Raw genomic sequence first — 18,946 nt, forward strand, 5'->3', positions numbered from 1 at the left:
AGACATGTCTGGGAGTTTAATTGGAAGAGTTACTGTCACAAGAAGTCCTGGCTTTTCTCACCCCACTTTTCTGGGCTGAGCACCAGGCACTCAGCTGTGCTGGTACAGCTGTATATGAGATCACAGTCAAGTGTGAAATGGTGTAGATTAAGAGCATTGCTCCCAAATAAACTTTTCCTAACCCAGATGTCAGTGAGTTCTTCTGCAGCCTAGCCCAAAAACAGATGTCCTGGCATAGCTGAAAGACTGGCATGCAGCAACTTTTAAAGCCAGAACTGGCATATTATTGAATTATATCCTACATGGGCCAGGCATATTTTTCAGTCAGTCACAACACTAACACAACTTGACTGCTGCTCTTGTGCAAACAGGCTTGTTCGGAGCTAGTCTGAACATCTTTTTGCAGCACTTCATTATGCCACAAATTCCCTCTCACCAGCTTCAACATTAAGGGACTTTAGATAGAGGATTAATCATGTAGTGTTCATATAATACCTTGGGCAATGGTTAATATATGTTATTACCAGGTAACACCCAGAATCTACTAAAGGTCATTACTAAGTTTGCAATGTCAACCATTTTAAGAAATGATAGCACATAAATTCCACGAATTGCATGGCTCTTCCATGTATGTACATGTGTCATATCAGAGAGTTCTGAATACTTGACTGTGTGCGGTTTTTTCTTAGGCTTGGGAGAAGGGATTGAGGTGCACTTTGATTTCATAAAAGCTAAAAAAAGCCACATCCTACTTTGTAATAACTTACTGATGCCAACATGAGGCACCAACAGGAAAGAATCCTCAGATTTGGCTAACAAATGCCATTAGCCAAGCTCCTGGCATTACTATTGAGGGTGGTTTGGCAAGTCAGGAATTGAATATTCCCAATAAAGTGTACAAACCTCCTTATTCTGAGCCAAATAATGTTCTTCCTTGCAAGTTTTCATCTCAGTTTCACTCTGTCTCTCCAGAAAATCCCTATCTCAGTCATCATTCATCTGCTTCATGCTACCTTATTTTCTTGCATATCAGTGCCAGTTTCCCCACTCTTTTTTTGGGTGTCTACCAGACTTGTACCCTACTGTCAATTTACATGGACTTAGCCACTCAGAGCTGCAGTGCCCAGGGTAATCCTGCTTTGGCTCACACTGAAGCATGCCCAGTTCACAGAAAAGACTTCAGGTGCCAAGATCAAAGTCTATAAATCTATGAAAAGTGAGAATTTTCCCCACTACGTCCCAAGGCTTTTATACCCTGGTCAGTTTTGAATGGCTTTTCTTTTTGTAAAGAGGTATTACATGGACAAAGGCAGTTAAATGCCACCCTGACACCAGATCGTGTCAGACCTCAGAAGCTCATCAGGGTCAGGCCCAGTTAGTACTTGGATGGAAGACATCCTGGGAGTACTGGGGGCTGTAGGTTCTAGTCCTGAGGACGTCACTGTCACCGTCCAAGCTCACTCGGCCGTGGCAGATGAACCTTAGGAGTTAAAGGGTGGGGCCAGTTCTGCACACGCTGTGGCTCACCTAAAAAATCCACTGCACAGGCTCAAAGAACACACTCAGGTGGGTAGAGCCCTTCCCAAATCTTCGTTACTGAAGACTGGCCATACATACATTACATGGACACTTAAGTTCAGTGGTTCACTTCCTTTGTTTTGAGGAAAACGTTGCTACTTATGGACACTCTTTTCCACTAGTTTTGATTCTCTAAATGGTTGAAGTAGTTTGACTGAAACTTTGCAGGAATTTTCAGTTTTCATCAAGCATCCAACATGGAAACATGAAAGCTTGGCAAGATACCTGAATCCTAAGATAAAGAATAGACTAAATGAAAGAACAACGAATGCTTCTAGTCTTACCTGTAATATCAGAATAAACATGGAAAATATTCTGGTAGCAGGGATTAGGAATGGTCAGTCTGAATTTTCAGATCCTGCACTTGAGCCTTTAGATTGTACAAGGAAGAAAGGAAAAGGTGAAACCTTTGGTGTGAGCATGACAGTTTATAACAGACAAGAATTCCAGAATTGGCAATATTTTCAGGTGAGAGAAGGGCGTTTGATCAGATGTGTTTTTAAGGATGTCCTCTCTGTCTCATGGGCACTCTGTTGGCTACAAAGGATTTCCCTCTTAAAGGTATTCCTGTAAAAGATCAATGCCTATGGGGTTTTATCTCACTTCCCAAGTTTGTTCTTTTGAAGATATTTTTGTGAATTTAAAGATGGAATAATAATCCATATGTAATTTCTTAAGTGTAAAAACTTCCCACACTCACTATGTGACATGTTTATACATCTCAGCATTTTGGTTATGGCTGTTTATTTGTTTAATTTTTGGGTTGTTTCCCAGTATCACTTATGAGCCAATAATTATTTGTCAGCTTTTTTTTTTTTTTTTTTTAATTCAAGCCACGGGCCATATCATATCATTGATTTCTGAACAGAACTCCCTGCTGGAATCAGCAAGGCTTTCTGGCTCAAAAATGAATAGAAATGATCCAATACTTGGATTGTGACTTTTGTAAGGCAGGAGGCAAAAGGAGATAAAAATCTAGTATTAAGTATCTCAAAGTAGTTCCTTTGATTTTCCATCCCACCACCTCCCCCATCTCCAACTTTTAGCAACCCAACTGTATTGATTTTTAAACAATGTTTAAAACAGCAGATTGAACAACAACAAAACTCAGTGTTCTCCTCCCTGGGCATCTTGCCTTGTAACCTGCAGCCCAGAGCAAATTTTTACAATGACATGATAATCTATTGCTAACAAAGGCTTACAGCAGATGCCTGAAACCCCCTGACTGCAGCCCGAGGAGCACAGTATCAGATCTAAATTACTTCCATGCCACTGCTGCATGCTTTTGATGCTGCTCTGGATGGGTGAGAGGGAAAGATGACAGCCCACCAGAGGTACATTCTGAGTGTTTAACGTAGTGCCAAACTTGGAGAATAAGCACAGAGCAGAGTGTTTCAGAGGTTGAATATTGGAAAGCACTACTCCCATGGCTGTGGTTGGCTCTCTGCATGGCTCCTGAGCAGCCTTGCAGCCTCTCTGTGCCTGGGTTTCCTTGTCTGTAAAGCAGGAGGAATGATTTCCCCTCTGAGGCAGCCCAGGGGACTGAACCTGCCAGCAGCAGAGCTCAGTGAAGCATGCACACTGGGATTGTCAGTGGTAGCTGGCTCAGATTTGGGGCCAGGGCTGTTTGCCAGGGCCCCAGCTTCTTCCTTCCTTCACCCTTTGTTGCATGTGAATCCGAGGCCAAATCCAGTGTTACCTTTGCTGGTGGTTTTACCAAAGCTGCTGAGCATCCCATGCCCCCATGGCTGACACCCCAGGGATGAGCCACTTGCAGACAGCCCCAATCTGTGCCATCTGCGCCATCTGCTTGCAAGGCCCAGAAATTTGGGATGTGAAATGGGGAGGATGGAGGGAACCACCAGGGCAGAGTGCATCGTAGTAGCAAGGGAATAGCTGTACCTAGGCAGGGCCAGCACTGATCTCTTTCTGCCTTATGTTCCTCAAGCCAGGAGCAGAGGGAATGCCAGGGTAGCTTTCAGAATGCGGTCCTGGTCTGCTGAATTTTGCAGTAGTGGTGGAGTGGGCAGTGGTGGCCAGGAGTGATCTCAGGAGAAGCAGACAATACACATCTTCTCCAGCCAGCCTTAGGGATGAGGGCCCCAGCAGCTTGCTCCCCCAGCTCAGGGCTCACCTAGCAGCACTGCTTAGAACAAGGCACAGGGCAGCAAACTCTGACACCCTGTTTTCTGGAAGGTCTTCACCAGTCCTGGACAGAAATAGTTCTGTTTCTCATGCTTTTGGTCTGCCAGGACTACTGTATTTTCCTTCATTGCAGCATGCAGGAAGCTCAAGTCTCAGCCTGTTCCAGGCTGTATAGGCATAAAGCAAAGGGCAGAGGAAACAGTAGCATGGTCTGGTCTATGGTCTTGAGATGAATTCCTTCTCTTTAGATCACTGTGTGATCCTCAGCATTAATGCAAGTCACCACCATCTCCTTAATTTTCTGTCCTTCATCCACTTGGCCATTTGGGCTACAGCTCTGTTTAGAAAGTGAGCCAGTTCTTACTGTGTGTTTGGACACGGCCAGACTTGGTGAGGTCTGATCTCAGCTGGTCACTATGGTTATATGAACACTAACTCGGAAAATACTCTGCAGGAAGCACTGCAGAGGCTGGAGCATAATGAGTGGGGACAATCAGCACTGCCTATTGTGTGTTTGAAAGGCTGAAGCTGTGCAGTGTGGGACGGGGAGCACGGTGGTTTTGTGGTGTGGCTGATGGATGCTTGCTCCTGGTGTGGTGCTGGCTGGGTCGGCTCAGTGCCTGTGCACACATGTTAGGTATGTGGTGTGGAATTTGGAGGGTAAATATTGATGTGGCATTGTCTGGAAACAACCCTCTGCTTTCAATCCTCCTCGCAAGCACAGACATCTCCCATCCTAGCTGCATCCTAATCCCACCCCCAGCAGCTTTGTTCGGCATTTCTATTGTGGGCCTGTCTCCAGAATTGTAAACTTGCTATTAATTACTTTTTTCTCTCAAAATTAGGTGAAAAACCTGACAACAAATGGAAGACTGGGGCCTTGGTCCCCATGGCAACTGTGTGAGCATTCGGATGGGGACAGCACAGGCTCCTGCATGTGTAGGTCACGTTCATGTGACAGCCCTCGTCCTCGCTGTGGAGGTCGTGGCTGTGAAGGGGCCAGGATTGAGGTCGCCAATTGTTCAAGGTACCTCAGTGTTCTTTGTGCTTTTTAGGAATGGGGCAAGAATTGTGCCTGTCTGTAGTTTAGCTCCTTCCCTGTGTTTTTGTGACCATATTGTTGTATTCCGGCCAAAGTGAGGTATATGAGATCCAGCCTGAAGTCAGTGTAAAATGAAGGAGCCCAAGGGCTCTGGGCTCTTAGCCAAGGCTCCTAGAAGATGAGCACCCCAAATTACTGTACACAATAACCTTCCCTACACTGTGCCTGGGTTTCCTTCAGCTGTAGAGTGAGTAGTGACCCCTCAGGAGGAGATGCTTAAGGCAGAGGTAGTTGTTAGCCAACTGAACAGCAATAGGCTAAAAAAATCAATAAGCCCATAATTTTTCAGAGTTTGGGTTCCAAGGCTGCTTTGCCAAAAGCAAGCAGAGCTCCTTCAGAGAAACACTTGTTAAGACAGGGCCTAGCCCAGCTCTGAGTGAGGCTTGTTTGCCTTGCTCTGCGAGTCTGTGAACTGTCTGCAGCACACTGGCCAGGTGGAAGCAGCACAGCATCAGCTGGCAGCGAGCACTGCTTGGGAGGCCTCTGCCAGGGACACCACTGGAACAGCACATCCAGCTCAACCTGTGTCCAAGTGCTGCCTGTCCACGGAAGCCTGAAGCAAATGCTTGAGCAGTATGGAAGTTAAATGTCTTCCTCTTGGGTGCCCAAACATAGCCATGGTGTTTGTATCTATCTTACCCCACCACCCTCAGGCTATATTATGTCATGCTTAAGGCAAGACGATGCAATAGTGTAAGTGCTATTTAACCAGGGTGGGGACAGCCAGTAATTTGGTAAATATTGGGTCAGTACAGTTTTTATCTACTTTATCTTCTCCATAAACATTCATTCCATTAAGGACAGCTGTCTCTTGACTCATCCGTGGAAATCAGTGCTGGTCTTGGCACCAGAAATTAAGCAATACTCATGTTTTAACTGGCATCTCTTCTTCCAGTTGTGGGCTGTGCTGCCCAAAAGGTGTGCAGTCATTCCTGTCCCTGTGCTGCCACCGTGGGCTGAGCAGAGCCTTCCCCAGGCAAGCTTTTTATGTCAGTGGCAAATGGAAAACATGCCAGTGGGATGGGTTTCTCAGCACTGCTCTGATGGCAAAAAAGGCAGGAACAGCTTCTAAGAAGGGGATGAAAAACAGATTATTCAATCTTAAGACATAGGAAAACAGCATGGTTTGAAAAATAGGGACATCTGGTCATCCTACATCCGCCTCAGCCCTCAAATTTCCTTTAATTGACTTCATATGGCATTGAGATTTCTTTCTGCAAAGAGGGAGAAGGATGTTTTAAAGATGAGTTCTATTAGAAAGCTGGAGATTAAAAGTGGAAGGTGTCTTTATTTCTGTTAAAAATCCCAAAAGACAAATAGATGCTGAGAACTGTTGAGATTTTGAGAGTTTTTTAGTAGAAATTACTTGTCCTCTTTGCAGCAATAACAGCAACCTTCCATTTGATTTTTTCTTTTCATAATTTTATATATGATCTTTCTTTTGGGTTAAGTAGTGGAGGGGTTAAAACATGGGTTAAACCATGGCAGAATAATATTGAATATTAGTATTTTTCTATAAGTGAGTTTCTTGTTCTTTGACCTTGTTTGGGGTGGGAGAGGGGAAGGAAAGGAGGGAGAGGTGTGAGAGAACAAGAGGAGGAGGAAAGAAAGATCTACCGGTGTTCTGAAATAAAGCTGCCAAGAACAGGCAAGAGTTGATAAAAAATACAAAAAGTGTGAAGGGCAATGTGGGTTTTAACTTTCATCCTCTGTCCTGATTGGTGCTATGCCAGAAAATACTTCTTGCCAGCAGTGTTATTAGTTCAGTAAATGCTTTGAAAATTAACATCTGTTTTCGAGCTTAGCTTTCAAGATTCAGAGAGCACCTGGGTTGTTTTCTGACTAGACTTTTTAGAAAGGTTTTTCTTTAGAACCCCTCCACTCCTCAAAAAAAAAAGTATTTTTTTGGGTTAAGGCAGTGAAGTGTCAAGATTAGGCAGTTTGATAAGATGGAGCATTACCACTGGCTCCATATGAAATGAAACCTGCAGCACACAAGAGATGAGATACAGTTCCTTCTCTCCTTCAAGGTTCAGTGCTGCCAAATCAGAGGAAGGTGAGCTTTAAGAGATGCAAGGTTTTAAAGATGAAAATGTTTGCTTCTCTGTAAGCACGTTTGAGTCACCACACGGCAGCAGCGTCGCAGACACGTGCTCAGCCTGTTGCAGGAGTGAGGCGCGGAGTTTTTGCCAACATCTCTGTCGCAGAGGTGTGAACTAAGGGGTTTAACATCACATTTGCTTCAGGCTTTGTTACCACTCTTCAGCAGAGATGTGATCACTCATTAAACCATGAAACTCGATCCTGCCTCTGAGCTCTTAATTGCCTCTGGTTTGTACAGATTTAAGGTCACACTACAGTGACGTCTGCAGGCGGCCATGAAAGCTAGAAGCAATTGTTATTTTTAATGAAATTTGAGATTTCCACTTGATAGGATTCAATGCTGAAGGCTTTAGGAAAACACAGAATATTATGAGGTTTGTGATAAAACCATGGGAGCTGGCAGTGGTATTGCTGTAAGAGATTTAAAGCATCAGTACCTACTGAATTAGTAGAGGGTGGTTTTTTTACATCCTTTGACACAACTGACATTCATGATTCTCCAAACCTGCATTCTTTGTGCAGAAGAGTTCAGAGACACAACTTTGGGTTCAGCCATTGGCTCAGAAGAGCCAGGTTATCAGGCATGGGGGAGATGATGAGGGAATAGTCAGTGAAAGTTATACCAACCACACTGCTGCCTGACAAATCCTAGGAGGCATTTGCAAAATCGTTCAGCATTGGCTTCATTCTTTTTCCAATTCTTGGAGACTTAAAGAGGAGGAAAGTTAGGCCAGTGCTAAGCATTTTTGAAACTCCTTTTTCTAAATCTGCACTGATATAGTCTGGTTGAAATGAATAATTTCTTCCATAAATTCAATGCTTCTTCCATCAGTACCTTATGTGTTTTGCAGTATAAAGCATGGCATGATATGAGAGACCCATTGGATGACCCCTATACTCTGTTCTCTCCCACCCTTTTTTATAGAAATGGTGCTTGGACACCCTGGTCTTCCTGGGCCCCGTGCAGCACCTCCTGTGGGATCGGCTTTCAGGTCCGCCAGCGATCCTGCAGCAATCCTGCTCCACGGTATGGGGGCCGGGTCTGCGTTGGACAGAGCAGGGAAGAAAGGTAAGAGTTGTCCGTAGCTCTGTGTGTTCATTTCTATGGTTATAATGTTGGCGGCTTTGAGTGGTGGCTCTCAAGTGCATGCAGATTAAGGCTGCTGGGCTGAATGCACTGAACAAAATTAAAGTTACTTTTGACATGGGAACATGAAATAGCATTGATTTGGGGCCTGCTTTTAGATGCATATGGCATCTAGTTCAGCTCTACTTGCAAACTCTAGTTTCCTAGGGTCCAAGCAGCAGTAAAAGCCACACTGTGTGAAGAAAAGATCGCCAGGTGTTTAGCAGTGCCATTAATGACAGATCACTGTTGAACTGTCCTCCCACTAGTCATCCAATAAGAACGTTTACTGTCCCCTCTCTCTCTTTGTGACACTTGGGCTTCAGCTTGTGAGCTTTTTTGTTGATTCAGTGTTTGTGGAAAAGTTTTGAGACTAGAGAGCTTTAGATAAACCTGATCTCCATTGTTCCCTTCAACTATCTCCCTGAGCTCAGCCTGATTATCCACTCCCATTCCATATAAAGGCTACGGTTCTCTCCATGAGCAGGAATATTGCTGAGCTGAAGTGTCAGCCTCCGCTGGCTCTGTGTGTGCATCAGTTGCACCCAAGTGCAGGTGCAACCTTACGTCCTGCACCATTTTGTCCCTCCGATGTGCTGATATTTTTTGAGCAATGCTCTTTCTTCTTTCAGATTCTGTAATGAGAACAGTCCATGTCCATTACCAATTTTTTGGTCTTCATGGGGACCTTGGAATAAATGTAGTGTGAATTGTGGTGGAGGGATTCATTCAAGGCAGAGGTCCTGTGAAAATGGAAATACGTGTCCAGGCTGTGCTGTGGTATGTATTGTTTATGACATTGCATAAGGGACAGCTATTGACAACCAGCATCTAGGAACCTTATTTTAGCTCCTCTCTCCATCTTGGTTTTATTTCTCAAGCTAGAAGAAAATGCTGTACTTGGCTTTTGCTGGAGAGGATGCTGAAATGAACTTGGACACAGAGAAATAGAGATTTAGGGACAGATTGGTGTACACAGGATTTCCTTAGGTCTCTGAAGACTTAGAGATCAAGGCCTTCACTTGAAAGTACTATGCATGTTTTTTAATTCTGTCCCACTACTAGGAATGATCTATTGAGTCAAGGAGGCCACACACACATCAGAAATGAGTCACACTGTCATACTTGAATAAACAAAAGGTCCAACACCTAGTTCACCAATCACTGAGACAATGGCTACTCAGTTGTTCTCTTTACTTTCCCTTTCCTATTCTGGCAGCAGTTTCATGCAGCTGTTTTAATTAGTTTTGTGGGGTTTCCTTTCAGTGTAAGCTTGCTTGATCTGATACTTCCCATCTCTTCATGAGCTGTTTGGCATTTACTCTAGAATCATGAAGTCCTGAAGCATTATTTCTTCCCCTCTGCCAGAAAAGAGTAGTTTGTTCATTTGTGTTAAATCAAGAACACATTTTTTTTCACTGGAATTCCTCCCACTAGTGGTGAGAATTGTAAAACCCCCAAATCACCCCATCCTCAGCCAGGGGGAATGTTGACCCTACTCAGTGCATGCACTTAGACCAAGGATGGCAAATGGTTCATAACCCTCACTAGAGAGTTCAAAAAGCCAGCTAAACAAAAATAGCTATAAAAAGATATAATCTAACCTCATATTAAAAATCTAATAATAAACTTTTCAAGGAATAAACCTTACTGATATTTTGTCCTCATGGGGCTCCTCTAGGCTGACCTGAGAGCAGCATCTCAGGGTCACAGCAGAAAACTTACTGGCTGTTACTGTTATCTATTTCCTGAATTATTCTCTGCCCATAATGTACCAAGCTGCTGAAGCCCCAGAGGACTTCAAGTCAGCAAATAAATACAAACCTGAGGGAGGCATAAAAATAGCAAGCATAGTTTACCCTTGAGGTCCACCTGAAGCTATGCCCCACCACTGCCTCCACAGGCACCACATTTTGTGTTATGCCCAGCCGTGGCTTGTGCCTGCGAGGTCAGATAAGGTGAATGAGGATTATTTTAGATCCAGAGGGCACCCCTTTATTTTCCAAAGTGTAAATATATCTCTGCCAGTTAGACTGCTGTTGTTTAATAAGTAAGAAGAGAGTGGTTTTCCTTCTTGACAGGAATATAAGACCTGCAACCCAGAGAGCTGCCCAGAGGTGCGCAGGAACACACCCTGGACCCCTTGGATGCCTGTCAACATCACCCAGAACGGTGCCCGCCAGGAGCAGCGCTTCCGCTACACGTGTCGTGCCCAACTGTCAGACCCTCACGAGCTGCAGTTTGGGAGGAAGAAAACAGAGAGTCGTTTCTGCCCCAACGATGGCTCAGCAGTGTGTGATACTGACTGTACGTCCTGCCAGCCCTGAGGGACCACAGGGCAAGCCTAGAGTTGTTGGTGGAAGGGGAGTCCTCTTAGAACCTCAAGACTCTGATTGTGCCTGCAGTAGTATGACTAGTATTACATGTACAACTAGTGTCACTGCAGAGTGGCAGGAATGGAGAAAGCCCTGTGACACAGAGATACACAGCTGTGAGCTCTGTGCCTATGGCAGTGTGTAGATTTGTTCTTGCTACTGCCAGGCTGCCCCAAAGAGAACAGGCAAGTAATGAGGCTGTAAAGAGGAGAAGAGCTGTTCTACTGGACAGTGTATCTTTTTTTGCTCTCTGGAGCTCCCCTCTTGCATGGCCTCTCAGGTTGGTCCTTGCAGTACTGCAGTGATGCTGGGCACAACCTGGACTCCCACAATTTTCTGCCCTGAAAGGTCGTAAAGGTTATCCATAGACTCAGTTTCTGTGTGTGCAGATTTCTTTTTGTGTCTAGCTTGGCTGTGACCCTGTGGACCAAAACTCTTGCTAAGGGCTTTCAACAGGGCACATGAATCCTGATTCTGTTCACGAGATGAACAACTTTTTAAAAGCCCAACAGCTGATTAATTTGTGATCTCATGGTGTCATGTTTGTTTTCCTTGAAGCTCTTGTTGATGACCTCCTCAAGACTGGTAAGACCTCTGCACGGATTATCAATGGGGGCTGGTCCTTCTGGGGGGCCTGGTCATCCTGTTCCAGGGACTGTGAGCTGGGCTTCAGGATCAGGAAGAGAACATGCACAAACCCTGAACCTAAAAATGGTGGCTTGCCCTGTGTGGGGTCAGCGATGGAGTACCAAGACTGCAATCCGCACCCCTGCCCAGGTAACCAGGATCATCTTCCTGCATGAAATTCAGAAGTGTTTTCCCCAAATCTTTATGTTAGACCACCACTAACAAAAAAAATCACTATTTCTAAGATGCCTTTTTTTTTTAATTTGGGGGATTTTCGTTAGGTTTTTTTTAAGCTATTGTAGTGACCCACGTATGTGATCTTTAGGGCTGACTTAGGTTTCACGTTGGCTCAGAGGGTAGCACAGCCACATCATATAGAGGAAGTAATATGGTGGCTTGTAGCAATTTTTTGCTTCACGAAGGTTTGATGCTCCATCCAGTGGAGGGCATCATGATGTATCTGCTCCTTGATGAGAAGACAGGCTTGATAAATGTGGCTTAATACTGTATAGAGATGCTTGATGTGGCAGTTCTTCTTGTGAACACTTGTTTCTTCCCCCTCTCCTGCTTACGTATTGTTCTTGCGATGGGCATCTCCTCTTGACATCAGTTACCATTTCCTGCACAGCCAGCAGGGAGTATTCTTGCCTGGTTTCCTGGTTTTCAAGTTTGTCCTCATGTTTATGTTGCACTCCTGGTCCAGAATAGTAGTAATAGACCATTGACTGCTGTATTCTCTCTCACTTGTCCTTCTCCTTGCTCTGTAATAACTATCTAAACTAAATTTAAGTGATCTTACACAAATTACCTTGCCTCTTTGCAGTTCTAGCAATTATCTACCTCTGACAATATAGTTTGTGGCCTACACTTGAAAATGCTCTATTATATTAGTACTATTATGACTCTAAAATTCAATACAAGGATAAAATTCCAATGCAGATATGATCAGAATGTGCAGCAAGAGCATAGCAGAAGTGTCAAATATTGCACTCTATGGCCTATAAAAAGGAAATAACTCTTGTACCATAAAGGCAGCTATTAGTACTATTTTGGAAGCTCTCAGTGGCTTTTCACTAATGTCTGTGCCCTTTTTCTGTGCTGTTTTCTCCCCTTGGACACTATGATGTTTTCCAATCTGTTCTGAGTGCATGATTACTATTTCTCTGTGTCTCCCTCTTTCCCTGCCTCACTCAGTGTGTATACACAAATCCTGGTTTATCTTGCACTAAGTAATCGGGTTATTATCTGCTGAATTAATGGCATGTGGACCTGTAAACCAGACAGTGTAGTGGGTGGGGAGTGGAGGACATTTACAGATCATCTAGTCTAATGCCCCTGCAATGAACAGGGACAATTTATTGTCTCTGAGTTTCTGTTTCCTGCAGGCTGAAACTAGAGGGCTTAGGACCCCCACAGAAAGGTGCCATATAAGCTCCACTTGGGTTGTACAGCACTTGTTTCCCAAGTAAATCTGCTGGTGCTATAAGTAAAGTATCAGGAGATAACAACAATAATAATAATAATAGTGATGCTGTTCTTTAAAAAGGAAAGGAATAGAATGGTATAGACTATTTCAGTGAATATTACTGACTACCATAAAGAATAGTTTCTGTTTTGCCACTTTATGGTGCAGACCCTTTTTCTGCATAGATTTCATTCTGCATCCACAGAGTGCAATACGTTTGTACTCTCTCTTCGTGCAAAGTGCTTGTTGTCAGGCTCAAATGTCCTGGGGTGCAGGAGAATGCCAGCTAGTCTGGGCAGGGTGGATCTGGAAGGTGAGGTACCAGGGCTTTGTCACAGTGAGAGAAGTAACCAATGGCACCTCCCTGTCTCTCCTTGCTTTTCAATGTCTTCCAGTGAAGGGCTCGTGGTCATGCTGGACTCCTTGGTCTCACTGCTCAGCAACTTGTGGAGGTGGCCACTACCAGCGCACGCGGACTTGCACCAACCCAGCTCCGTCCAGCGGGGAGGATATCTGCATTGGGCTGCACACTGAGGAGGCCCTCTGCAACACACACCCCTGCGAAGGTAGCCACTTCTCAGCCCTGCTCCAGCTGGCTTGGGTGGTGGTGGGAACAAGGCATATCTGCAAAGTGTTTAAAAAATAAATTAGAAACACCACAAGTTATGAGTTTTTCTGTAGATGTCTGTTGAGCCACGGAAAAAGGAGACATCCCAGTCTTCAAGTGCAATGCATCACCTTTCTCTGTGCCTCTTCACTAGCCCATGCTCTGGCATTCTGGTGCTGGTCAGGTACCATCTTGCTAGTGGTTGATCCACTTCAAGTCATGGAAGAAGCTGGAGCTTTGTTCTTCAATGTGGAAGCTTAACAAGACAAAAAAGGGGGTCATGAGGCAGCAATCTGCCCAGCTGCTGAAAGGACAATCCTTCCTTTTTCTTTCACAGACAGCAGAAGAGCATGTGCTACAACTCAGAGGACAGGGTTTAGATCACTGCTGGCACTGAATTACTTGTGTGTATTTCTGATCCAGTACAGGCTGAGTTCTGCCCTTAGGAACCTCAACAAAACTCTTTTAAGTGCTCTCGCTTGTGCTTGCTGCTTTAGGCATCCCTGGGAGGGCACATTAGAACTCAGAGGCCCTGGTGCAACGTTGCCCCATCCACCTTCATGTATGTCTTTAATCAGAGAGCTGATATAGGAGCTTTTAAGACAATACCGTGCTGTGCAGTTCTGAGCAAGGGTTAGTTTAGTCTATATTAAGAAATCTACAACCTGACAAGTAGGGTTTGATGCTTTCATTGGTATTTGTATTGAGAAAATTAAATCCACTAAAGACCGCTGGATTAGGTGTGTGAGAGAGACCCAAGCCAGGATCTCGACATCCTTCAGCATGGGAGAAGTTTGGTATCTGCAAAGCATCTGTTTCCTTCATGGTGACATTGTCTGTGTGTTTTTCTGATCTGGCTTTCAGGTGGATGGTCAGAGTGGTCAGAGTGGAGCCTGTGTAATGAAGAGGGCATCCAGTACCGCAGCCGCTACTGTGAGGTGCACAGCCCAGACTCCTCTCAGTGCGTTGGAAACAGCACCCAGTACCAAGATTGCCTCTATAATGAAATTCCTGGTATGTACAGTGTCATCGAGGAGGGAGAGGGTGGGCCAGTTCAGGACAGCGGTTTGTGCCCAGACTGTCAAATTAGGCTGAGATTTTCAATATTATAAATTGAGCTCGGATACCTCCAGAAAAATAAGCAAACAAACATGTTACACATTCTCCTGTGGCAGGCACCAGGTGACTGGCATTCCCTTAGGCAGCTTAATATTTCTTTTAAACAGAATTACCTAGAACTGTAACAAATAACTAGTATTGCTTCATCTGAATTGAAGTTTTTAACCTTGCATAGTTCATCTCAGGCTGGGTTATAAAAACTAGCTCTGTTCTCAGTATGGATATGGACAACGGAAGGTCCTTGATTTCAGGTATCAAAAGAAGCATCCCAAAAGAGTGAAGAATTAAGGTGAGGCAGATGGAGAAAATTTGGGCATGAAGTGGGGAGATTAAGCCAGGGTCTAACAGAGAGACAGTGTTGATGGACAGATGGTCATCAGCATATTCCACTTTGTGTTTTCTGGAAGTTGAATCTCTTGGGAAAATATTTGATACAGGTCTAGACTGAATATTGCCTTTCCACATGTTCTTTTTTGGATTACAATGCCCTAACTTAAAAATCTGAGATCTCTAGGCAATGGTAGTCTTTTTCATGGTTTTCTCAGCTTTCATCTTTCCCCTTAATTGAAGAAGCTAAAGAGTGATCAGGTAACAGTACTGGAATTGTCAGGTCTTTGGAGAGGTTTTGTTGCATATGTTTCAAACTATGAGCTTATAATTCAATTTAGAGAGACTCTCAGCTTGCTGCAGGACATGTAAGCACCTTCTCGTGTCTGGAGCACAGAGGGTTTAATTAGTTGAAGAAGTAAAGCGATGCAAAATGACAACTTTCTCCAATCTTCTTTTCTTTGTTTAGTGATCCTGCCAGCCTCCAGTATTGATGAGAGCACGAACTGTGGAGGTAGGGTACCATTAACTATATATCTTATTTTTATCTTAACCTGGCTTCTTTTCTCCCTGTGCAGTATCAACCAAACCATTAATCTATACAGCTCATATCCCACTGATAGCCTTAATTCCACTGGAGTCTTGCTGTCTGAGTCAGACTGGAGGATTGTATTGCATGTCCACTTGTCAGTTCCAAGATTTTTATTTATTTGAGAGTTTGAGTTGGCCACTGAGAGTCATTAATTACCAGGGAGCAATTGTTTGTCTCTCTTTACCCACAGAGTAAATGGTTCAGGAGGAAGGAAGGGATATTCCCCATTCCACCACTGTAAGCTTCCAGCTGTTTGAAGGCAGGTGTTTTTAAATAGCCTATAAAGACTTAGCGAAGAGGGTCTCTTAAATCCTTTGCTGATATTAGAGGTTTATACTTGTCCTCCAAGCACTTCCTTTCATTCAAGTTCTCACCTCTCACAGAAACTGTGTCTCCTTTTTGCATGTAACTTGGAAAGATCCAGTAATTAGTGTCACTTTGCTGCTGCCCTAGGAGCCCCTACGATAAAAATGCAGACTGAAGAAAATGGCAGGTTTCTTTAACGTTTTGAAATGCTAGTTTCACATTAATGGCCATGCCAATTCCTGCTAGCATCACATCCCTGCTTTCCTGAAATCTAGATGATCTGCAGCCTGCCAAAATCTCTTCTCCCTGTAGAGATCATGGCAGAAACAGCCATGCCACCTGTGGCATGGAAATGTGGCCTCTCGGTTTGCAACTGTGGGGCAATCAGTGGAATTAATATTTCATCCCATGCAATGTAACATTTGGCTTCCTGCGTCACACCTTGTGCAATAGTTCTGCTTCAGTTCCAGGCCCCCTTGCTATGGCTTGCACTCCAGTGTTATGCACTGTACCCACATTTCCTTCTTTTACCACCACTATAGTAATTGATGTGGCAATCTACATTTTTACCATAGCTAATATTATTTATTACTTTGTGTTCTACAATATTTGGCAAATAAGCCAATCAATAGAAATTCTGTTGGTGCATCTCAGAAAATCTATATTTCAAAGTGATGAACCAGGAACTTCCCCCCTGGGGATTCACATCCTGCAAACAAAATAATTTATTTGGTGGAGTTTTTTTCCCCCCCTAAGATACAGCTAAAACTCATCTGAAAAATCAGATGGGTGTTTCAAGGTGAGAGTGAAATGTAAGAGAGCTTTATGTAGTGACTTGCAAATGTGGCAGTGAAATGAAACATTCAGTGCAGTATAAGCAAAGCTGGGCTGGAGGAGAATGTGGCAGCGTGTCATGTGCCTTTACTGAGCACAGTTGTGTATGCGGTGTTTTAGCTCTCACAAGTGATATAAAGCAGGCAGAGGTTTTTAAAAAAGACATGTCTTTTTGACAAAGTCTTGTAACATTTAGTAAGAAATTATAATCTTTCTGTTGTTTTATTTTGGACCATCACCGGAAACACAATACAAAGTGGTGATCTTGCAATACAGTTTTATAGTGTGGTTTGAAAAATAAATATAGCTCATCAGTCTAATAAATACTATATGTTCCGTACTGTAATTATGATTGAAATGCATTACTTTGCTGTAGAGCTGTATTGGTTTTATTCATTTTAAACTCAGGAGGGTATTTTTTAACTAAAGATTAGATGAGAGCCATTGACTAATGGGCAGACTCTGCTATTTGAAAAGCATATTAGTTAAAATGTAAGATGGCACCAAAAAATGCATGCCGTGATCAGACTAAGAATGAGCCTCATATAAAGCCACTGTCTGAGTGGTCCCATTTTTCTGCACACAGTCAAGTCAACACAGCAGTCCATCCAAATGAATTGGCTATTTAAGTATTATGGGAAATTTACCGCTGCAGTCGCCACTGAGCCAGTGTGGCTGACCCCTGGGACAGCAGTCACGGGGTCCCCCTCAGGTACTAGGGCCCTTGTCAGTTCTGTTTGAAAGATGACAGAGGAAAGGCAGTAGCATTTGGAGCCAAAAAGCTGATTCTTTTTCTGTACAGTTCCCCCTGCACAGAGCTAAATACAACAGGGTCATAAAGTTTTGCCACCCAAGATTGCCTCTGGTTGCTTCATTAACTTGGTGGTTGTAAAGGTCGCTACTGTTTGTTCTGTTGTCAGTGGAGATCTCTTGGTGGTTGGATTTACTGTGGGGGGTGAGACTGTGAGGTGAGGGAGGAATGAGGAGTGCTGTTTGACTTTGTCTTCCCCCTCACAGTCAGAGCTGTGAGTTAGGTACTTCCCAGCACATGGGGTGCCCAACTACATCTTCTCTCAGAGTTCAGTGCTGGTCTTGGAGGCTGTTGCTGCAATCCACATGGAGAGATCTCTGGAGGAAGCTTTTACAGTCCAAGAGCTTTTCTGTCTGAAACATTTGCACTGTAGCTACCCTGCCGGCACCTGCCTGCAACTGGCTTCCTATCTCTGCAATTTGTGGAGAAATCCAGCAAAAAAGTGTTTCTCAAGCAGTTCCCCCCTTTCCTTTGCCCACCTCAGGGCTAAAACTACCACACCACCTTATCATTCTCATACTCCTGAGGACCCCTATTTCACTGTTAGCAGTACAAATGCACTTCAGAGGTAGTGCAGACACAGCCAAGGCAATGCTGCCCTGTGAATAAACAAGAATGCTGAGCACACTTGGATTACAAGGGGGAGGAATGTGTATCTCTCCCACCCCACACACAGTCCCATAGGCATTTTGGGCAGTCAACAAAAAGGGCTTTCCACCCCCCTTCCTTCCCCTTCAGAGAAACACTGAGCATTTTTATCCCCTTATTTCCATGACACGCACATGCTTTGGAATCCATTAATGTGCATTGTTTGTATGGCTCATTTCTTTAGCTGTCAGCTTAACATAATGTTTAGTTTCAGTATCAATAGAGGGGAGAGAGGAGAGACAGGGACGGAGCTTTGAGAAAACAATGCATGAACCTGCTAAACTGCACAAGGCAGAGCTGCAGTGGGGAGACCGATTTGCAGGGAGATTATGTCAGTTTATGTTATAATCTAAGACTCTGGCTTCAACAGCTTATTAATGTTGAGCCCAAGATGTCAAAGCTCTGATTTGTACCTGTGGTCTTGTCAGGGGAGGGAAAAGGGCTGTTCTTTAAAAATAGCATCTCTTGTCATTTCCCTTGCAGGTTTTAGTCTCATCCATCTGATTGCCACTGGGGTCTCCTGTTTCTTCGGCTCTAGCCTCTTAACGTTTGTGATTTACGTGTACTGCCAGCGCTGTCAGAGGCAGTCCCAGGAGTCAACTGTTATCCACCCAACCACTCCCAACCATCTCCATTACAAGGGCAACACAACCCCCAAGAATGAGAAGTACACCCCTATGGAGTTCAAGGTAGGATACTTGAATACCACAAACAGCTTGATACTACCTAAATAAATTCTGTATTTATGTCATGGTTGGAACTGAGTAGGTTTGTATTTCTGTGCCCAGCTGATGGCATTATACATGGGGTTGACAGTGCATTTAGCTGAACTGTCACAAAGGGGTTAAAAAACCTCATTACTGCAGTGGGATTTTGTTCTGTTTCACAGTCCTGATGAATGCCAGTCTGGCAAGTACATACCAAGATACTCCAGCCCATTCTGACTATTGAATATATACAAATTGTCCTCTAAAAAATCAGTAAGAGCTCAGTTCAGTGCATTGTTAGTGCATGGTAAGAGGAAACGGAGGGGAGGAAGAATAAAAATGGAAACTTCATTAGACAAATAGCTGGGAAAATGTGCATTGATAGGATGAGATTTTGGAAATTCTTTGTGAACTGCCAAATTGGAGTGAATGAGAAAGCAGCGAGGGTTCTGCCCCCTCTATCAGTACTGGACA

The 18,946-nt window shown here is 44.0% G+C and overlaps 1 protein-coding gene across 2 annotated transcripts in view; it reads left to right on the plus strand.

Annotated features, from left to right (window-relative positions):
* Window positions 1–18,946, plus strand: part of SEMA5B (semaphorin 5B) — a 197,654-nt gene that overhangs the window by 156,138 nt on the left and 22,570 nt on the right. For both annotated transcript variants that reach the window (XM_071562422.1, XM_071562423.1), the window contains exons 14-22: window positions 4,569–4,750; window positions 7,854–7,997; window positions 8,687–8,834; window positions 10,136–10,361; window positions 10,988–11,206; window positions 12,917–13,087; window positions 13,993–14,142; window positions 15,044–15,088; window positions 18,249–18,454. In XM_071562422.1, coding sequence (XP_071418523.1) covers window positions 4,569–4,750; window positions 7,854–7,997; window positions 8,687–8,834; window positions 10,136–10,361; window positions 10,988–11,206; window positions 12,917–13,087; window positions 13,993–14,142; window positions 15,044–15,088; window positions 18,249–18,454 — 1,491 coding nt within the window. The remainder of the gene's footprint in view (window positions 1–4,568; window positions 4,751–7,853; window positions 7,998–8,686; window positions 8,835–10,135; window positions 10,362–10,987; window positions 11,207–12,916; window positions 13,088–13,992; window positions 14,143–15,043; window positions 15,089–18,248; window positions 18,455–18,946) is intronic.

The sequence above is a fragment of the Pithys albifrons genome, chromosome 8 (assembly GCF_047495875.1).
Source record: "Pithys albifrons albifrons isolate INPA30051 chromosome 8, PitAlb_v1, whole genome shotgun sequence".
Taxonomy (NCBI): domain Eukaryota; kingdom Metazoa; phylum Chordata; class Aves; order Passeriformes; family Thamnophilidae; genus Pithys; species Pithys albifrons.